At 47.4% G+C, this 7,362-nt stretch overlaps 1 protein-coding gene across 1 annotated transcript in view; it reads right to left on the bottom strand.

Moving 5' to 3' along the window:
* Positions 1 to 7,209, bottom strand: part of TMEM104 (transmembrane protein 104) — a 39,678-nt gene extending 32,469 nt beyond the window's left edge. The window contains exons 1-5 of the mRNA XM_010142360.1: positions 7,165 to 7,209; positions 4,984 to 5,105; positions 3,124 to 3,205; positions 2,106 to 2,205; positions 1,626 to 1,706 (exon numbers count right to left, since the gene is read on the bottom strand). Of these exons, the coding sequence (XP_010140662.1) occupies positions 1,626 to 1,706; positions 2,106 to 2,205; positions 3,124 to 3,205; positions 4,984 to 5,105; positions 7,165 to 7,209 (430 nt within the window). The remainder of the gene's footprint in view (positions 1 to 1,625; positions 1,707 to 2,105; positions 2,206 to 3,123; positions 3,206 to 4,983; positions 5,106 to 7,164) is intronic.
* Positions 7,210 to 7,362: the final 153 nt, after the last annotated feature.

Raw genomic sequence — 7,362 nt, 5'->3', positions numbered from 1 at the left:
GCTGAGGGATTTGTCCCTTGGCACTGGGGCTGAGGAGGCCCTGGGGAGGATCCCTAACACAGAAATCAGATAACCCAGGCTAAAGCAACATTAAGAAGAGGGATTAAGATTTAGATACTAAGCAGTTTATATCACTTTGCTCGGAAGGGTACATCAGTGCCTGACGGGAGAGGGGACGTGGATTTCCAGCACCCTCTACTGACTGAGCAGCAGCCAGCAGAGAGGTCAACTACCCAATGCCTGGCTGGCTTCATCTCCTCTGCGAAGCACATCCAAAGCAGGGGCCTTCTGGAACTTGCTTATGGGAACAGTCTGCCTCCAGTGATCCCCCAGCCCTCCTGCAGCTGAGCAGCCTCTGCAGCTGAATCCTCAGCCACGCTGCTAAGCCCTGTTATACGGCGCTTGCTCTTAAAGCATCGCCCAAACGTCACTCCCCAGATGACGCCTGACAGGGAAGTGTTCACGGTGTTTTACAGAGGGCAAAGTACACAAGCAAGAAAACTTGCCTAAAGTCAGAGTAAGCCAGTGCTACAGGCAAGACCAGGAACAAGATGTTTCTGAGTCTCCAACCCACACGAATCACCTCTCCTCTGACTAGAAAAGTGACAGCCTGATCTAAGGTGGATTATTTTGATAGTCCTACATGATTTAAATCTTCAAAGGACCAGGAGAGGCATGCAGGGAAATTAAAAAAGTTTTTTCAATTGGACTTTAAAATCAGGAATAATATAGTTCAAAGAATCTTCACTCCTTAAGCCCAGCTGTCCTTCACAGGCAACAGTCTTACCTTGGCATAAAGCTGATGTCATGCAGTGGAAAAAACCAGCCCAGCCCACCTTTGTAAGAAGGTGGCCAGTGCACAAGAGAAAATGACACTTACTGCAAGAAACAGGGCCTGACAGCCTCAAAACAGCCCAGCCACAGTGTCTGGTGACTTTTTCTGGCTCTGCACAGCATTCCAAATGTTCTGTTTTACAAGTTTCAGAATACCTAGTGTTATAGTTTGCATTTCTATCGCACACAGCAATGGATACAGCTTTACTGCAGTACAGTTACAAGTTTGGTCCCCGGCATACAAGAGACATTTAAAAGCAAAAGGACAGACAGCTGCTTATCACAGGCAGACCAGGGAGCTTTCAGCAGTTCACATCCCAGCAGCTCGCTCGGAGACTCCCTGGACACACACAACCCTCAGAAGCTCTCCCCAGAAGTCTCTCTCCTTCAGACTGATACCTACGGGGTTCAGGGAAGCCTGAACATCTTATTCTCAAATGCTACAACTAAGATAGAACTAGCAAACACTACAGCTGGGCTCCACTGCTTTAGACAGGGGAGGTCACATAGGACAGACGCAGTTCAGAGTCAGGGCAGGAAGGAAAGGCACTGACTACCACCGCAGCACCCTCCCCTTCATGCAGGTTCTGGTCCGTGAATACTCTGCTTTGCAGAAACACCACACAGCGGGAGGAAGACAGCCCACAGAGAGAAGGAATGACACTTTTGGGTGGAATCATCACTAACTCAGAACGCAAACGCCCACTGAGAAGCGTGAAAACTTCAGGAACAGCCAAACAGCCAACATGCAGGAGGACCTGAGGGAACTTCTGAAAACATGAATCGCTTACCTTTGTTGAAGAACATGGAAGCCATCTGGCCCATTTCCACCCTCTCAGTGATTTCAAAGATATTGGGTGAGCCACGTCTCTCTGCAAGTTGAAAACATAAAGAGTTTCAACCGGTCCCTCCAATAAAGCCAGAGGCCAGACTATCTGAAGACACTCACAATCTCTAGCAACACTTTGAAGGACAGTACATATGACTCCGGAGCTGCAGAGTCACTGGTCTGATTACTCCGTTGAAGCTAGTTTAAAAGTGTTTTGAAAATAAGATGTGACCTAGAAGGAAAAGATCTTTATCAAACTGCAGAAGGTGAACTGAATTCTCAATAAGTCTTATCTCACAAGTGCTAAGGACTTCGGGATGTGTGTACATGGAATTGAGGATGAACTGGACAGAAGAGTCCTCCTCCACTTGCTAGAGACCCCTGGAACACTGCCTGCAGAGGAGAGGTTTTGGATCCAGTGAAAGCATGAACTGGTACTTACGAACTGACAGGATAGGTCGTGTCTCGGCTCGCTCGTAGCCATCTTGGAGGAGAACGTCACTGTCAGATACTCCAGAGGAAGAATCCTCATCCTCATCATCCTCCTGGAAAAAAAGACCAAACCACTGCTGGGATATCTGCTACTCCCAGTACAGGCTCAGCACCAACAGCATCATAGTCTCACTTCCAGAAACTCAAAGAAAGGTCCCAAACAGGGAAGGGCGGGACACGCAAGCAAAAGTGATACCAGGGATGCTGTGGAGAGCAGAAGAGGGCACTGGCAGAGCAGGCTGAAGCCAGTGGCAGGCTCTGCTGTCCCAGCCTAGGTCATGCACATAGGAAGTGTGTTCAGTTCATGTAGTCATATGTGGCACAAGGAAATTTCCACCAGATCTGCAAGGTTGCAGAACTGGTGGAGAAAAAAAAAAATCCAAATATACGTAGCCTTAGCGAGTCAGAGTAGCCAGGTCTGGCCCCTAGCTCCAACCCACAACGTACAGGCAGGGATCTAAACCAGAGCAAACAATTATGCCCTGCACTGATCCAGAAAAGGCACTAAAGCTAAGATCCAAAAAGCCCCAAGTAAGTTTTAAAGCAAGGACATACTTCAGACTGTCCGCTCCCTGGGATAGAGCCTGAGTGACAGCAAGAACATTCCAGCCTGTCCCAGTTAAATGACCTGAGATCAGCAAGGATTTATAGACCTCAGCACACTCCAAATGGCACCAATACATTGGCTGCCACCTCTCCACGTTCACCGAGCAGCGCTTCTGGGCAAGGAGAGCACAATCAGTAAGAAATGTGAACAGCGCCAGAGATTTTTCAAGCAGGAACAGAAAATCCTGTCTTTAACGAGCAACCCCACAGGGAACTAACAGACATATTTTATATGGCAAAGTTAAGCACAGTAGAAATTTATTCCTTTGGAGTTCTAATGAAGCGAGGCAGAGAAGCAGAGGAATCTCAGGCGAGTCCTACGGGATAACAGGAGAAAAGGGTGAATTAAACCCTGCACAAACCTTGCGTTTCTCCATCCTCTTCCATCGCAGCTGGGCATTGGCAGCAGCCATGGCTTCCACCACAAAGGTCGTAGTCATATAGCTAGAGAGAGAAATCCAGCTGGTATCAGTAACAGTCAAGAACTGTCACGGAAGGGAGATGAAGAACTACTCCCGTCTGTTTGTAGGAGCGAACAAACCAACCAAAACAACCCTTTCACCAGCTCCCTGCACACTCAGTGGTTTTGGTACAGCGTTTTATCTCAGTTTGCTGCTCCCTTCTGTTCCTGAGATTACGGTGTTGATGTAGACCGTGAATTGCAGTAAAATACGACATGCCTTCATATATAAAAAGACACTTTAGGAATCCAGAAGGTCAAGAGGACTTTGCCCTTCGTTCGAAAGCGAGTTTCCTTCCTCTTTACAGGGCCTAGGGTGAACACAGAAGCAAAGCAGCAGTAGGAGGCCAAGGGGCAGATCATATGTGCAGGCAAATACACTGTGCTGACGGCTGAGGAAAAGCTGTCCAGGGAGACAGCGAGAGCCACTGACAGAAGGAATATCATTATCTCAGCTAAAAGTAGCCCTGTAAAAAAACAGAACAAACCTCGAATTGATCTTATTTAAGGATTTAAAGTAGTTTCTCACTGCTTCAGGAACTGAACTCACTTATCAAGCTCACGTGAGAGATTAGTTCTGCAGAACAAAAGCAAGCAGCCCTGTCCTGCGCCCATGGGGCAATTTCCGCCTGGTCTCTTCTTTCACGGTCCCCAGCAGGCACAAGGAAGCCACAAGCACCAGAACAAAGGCAACGGGGCAACGCAGCTCCCAAGGCAAGTAGTACTTTGAGCTGTATCTAATCTGGTGCAGTTTTGGTATGCAGGTTTGGAGGTTTCTGCCCTTCTGCTGCCTCAGCTCACGTGAGAGATTAGTTCTGCAGAACAAAAGCAAGCAGCCCTGTCCTGCGCCCATGGGGCAATTTCCGCCTGGTCTCTTCTTTCACGGTCCCCAGCAGGCACAAGGAAGCCACAAGCACCAGAACAAAGGCAATGGGGCAACGCAGCTCCCAAGGCAAGTGGTACTTTGAGCTGTGTCTAATCTGGTGCAGTTTTGGTACGCAGGTTTGGAGGTTTCTGCTCTTCTGCTGCCTTGAAGGACTGTCTGCTGGTGCTGAGTTTCACACTTTGCATGTAGGCTTTTAAACTAACGTATGTACCTAAAAGGAATTTGCATCCAAAGCTCCCAGTGACCGGTACTCCCACAGTTTACATTCTGCCAAGCCTTCGCAGCACACAGCTTTGAGGTGGGGAACTCAGAAGCGTTACTCCAGTCAGTACTGACCGTACAGCACCTCTGTACACCAGCACCACACAGCTCCGAAGAGCACTGCTCTGAACCAGAGACACGGTCAGGCTGACAGAGCTGGTTACTGACAAGAAAGGAATTTCTAATTTCCATCCTTAGAATAAATTTACTTTACTTTAAAACCAAGGAAGAAGCAAGCTGGGATTCACAGCCTGTCAGAAGACAATTCTGTGAGTAACTCCTTGGACATCAGTGCCGTATCAACAGCCTCGAGCTCCACCTGCTGCTCTGGCAAGGAGACATCTGGGCAGAAGCTCCTGGTGAGCCAGCGTGGAAATCACGAGGCCAGCTTCAAGGCCTCAAGCAGCAAATGTGTGGGGGTAGAAAGATCAGCCTGGCTATACCGTAACACAGCATCCCTCCAAATAAGGTCCACAGGCAACACAACTGCAGAGACCAACGCTCAAGCAGCAGTGGGACAGGAGCACCCAGAAGAGCAGCAAAAGCCAGCGCTCTCCTTACAGCCCCACCTGACTGAAGTCCCCACCCCCCTGAAGACACATACTCACGTCCTACCTCATGAATCCCAGGAACATCAGGAGGACGAGGCTGACGAGCCACCCTGCAGTCGCAAAGGCCTTCGGCATGGTTAGGGCTCCTGTTCCAACGATGAGGTTGAACATGTAGACCAGACCAACCTGCAACCACCCACACAGCCCAGCGTGAGTCTGCAGCCGTGCCAGAGGTCGTCCAAGACACCTCACACTGATTTAAACCGAGAACACCATCTCTGAGCAAGCAGAAAGGCAGCAAGGCCATGCTGGAAACAAAGCCAGGAGGGGACTGACAACTAAAGAGAACAAAGCGAGTGGCAGCACATTTCCAGAGAAATTCATATTCCTCTCCATTTACTAAATATTTTTAAATACTTTTTTTTCTTTCTAACTTTTAAAGTTAAAAAGCACAGGAGCTTTTTATTTGTTTGTTTGTTTACAAATCCACTGCCCTCCACAGAAGGTCTACACCATGGGTTGGGGTCTCTCCTTCTTTTCTGCCTTCAACCTTAGTGTTTATGACCACGTACATAAGTTACCTTTCAGAATCTCTCGTTGTTCTTTATTCTTAGTCAAGCAGAAAATACCCAAACAGAATTCTAGTCCAGAGCCTGCTTGCCATTTTACCAGGAAGCAGCTGAGCACATTCTGAAGAAGGGATTTTTCTTCTGGAAGGGAAAGGATTTTATCTGCTCTGTCTATGAGCTTTTTTCTGCCCAGGGGCAAAAGATAACCGTGCACCCCCAGACTACAAATTTAGCTGAATTCAGGATCAAAAATTGCCCCAAAGTTGGGGGTTTTATTTTCTTTATATAGGTCAGAGTCTCTCCAGAGGAGAGCCAGTGAAGAACAGTGTCTCTGCACACTCATCTGTGTGCGGAACAATTAATATCAGGAGAACTATCCCCCAAGAGACCCTGCGAGCACTCCTGCCCTTCCTTCGCTGACATCAACACAACAAATTCAGCTTTTGACAAGTCTCCCAGAATGACAAAAAAAAAAAGAAACAGCGCCATCGCAGCTGGCAGGGAAGTTATTTCCATTCAGCTGGCAGAGCTGTCATTCCCCAAGTACAACTCGAATGCCCAGGGCCACGAGTTACAGTGAAGGACTCTTGAAAAAGAAACCCCGGGCGGTTCTCCTCAACTTTGGTCAAGCAGCCAGAGACTGGTGCCCGTGTGTTCAGCCTGGTGAGACATCTTCAGGGGAAGGGGGGAGTCAGAACCTTTGAGAGGAGATGCTCGGCAATTCAGGCAACACTAACACAACAACGTAAGAGCAGGTGACACTAATCCTTCAGGGTCCAGACATCCCAGTTACTGCTTTATTCTCCATTTTCGCAGTTGTGACCTATTTCTGCTGCCTAATATCCAGCTGTTCTAAATTCAATCGTTAACTCGGGGATGAAAGTTTTAAAGCACTGGAAAGCCAACAGAGTGCTGGACTCGTTCTATATTTAGCGAGTTCACTTCAGTAAAAAAAAAGTTTACAAAGCAGAGTTTAAGAGCTGGCTCTACACGAACACTTGTGGCTACGAAAACCAGTATTTCCAGCAACATAGGAAAGCAGTAATTGGCTCTACAGTTTCACAGGACACCACATCAGAAGGAAGAAACATCTTGATTACTGGTTTTAAGTGAGGCGGTTTAAAACCAATTACAACAGCTACAAATAACTAAACTTTCAGAAATTCAGGGGAAAACTTTATATAAAGCAAAAAAAAAAAAAGCAAAGTGGGATAGTTTCAGTGTCACAATTCCTCCGGTTTATACCCATCTCACGTGACAATTTGGATTGAAAAAAACATTAACAAAACCTAAGTGAAGTGGGTAGAAGGATGCAAGAACTGGGACACGCAGCCCTTTTAACCACTTTGACAACTACACCGTAAGCAGAGATTGTCCCTTTACATTATATAAACTTATTTGTAACATAAAAAACCCACCAACTACAAGTACTAAGCGTTTTTCGGCACCCTTTGACCTCCATCCTCTCTTGGAACAGCAGAGATTGTCCCTTTACATTATATAAACTGATTTGTAACATAAAAAACCCACCAACCACAAGTACTAAGTGTTTTTTGGCACCCTTTGACCTCCATCCTCTCTTGGAATGCTGAGGTTACGTCCATAGGGAAGCGGGAAATGAAAGCACAACGCCGAGTGAAGGGGGTTTGGGAAAGCCTGCGAATGGGGGTACTTACGTAGGGCGAGTACAGCTCCCCCGTGTCAGTAATGCCGCCAGCCATGCTGAAACCGGCGGGGAGGCTCGGAGCGATGAGAGGAGGGTGTTTTCAGGAAGGTGTTTTCAACTTCTGTGGCCTTTAACCTGAGGAAACATCACAGAGTTGTGTTAGCTCTGTTGGAAAAAGGAACTCACGAGTCAGCTTTTCACATCGGTG

This window comes from Buceros rhinoceros, unplaced genomic scaffold (assembly GCF_000710305.1).
Source record: "Buceros rhinoceros silvestris isolate BGI_N320 unplaced genomic scaffold, ASM71030v1 scaffold12128, whole genome shotgun sequence".
Lineage (NCBI taxonomy): Eukaryota > Metazoa > Chordata > Aves > Bucerotiformes > Bucerotidae > Buceros > Buceros rhinoceros.
The sequence above is the reverse complement of the archived record's forward strand: the minus strand, read 5'-3'. Positions and strand labels throughout refer to the sequence as shown.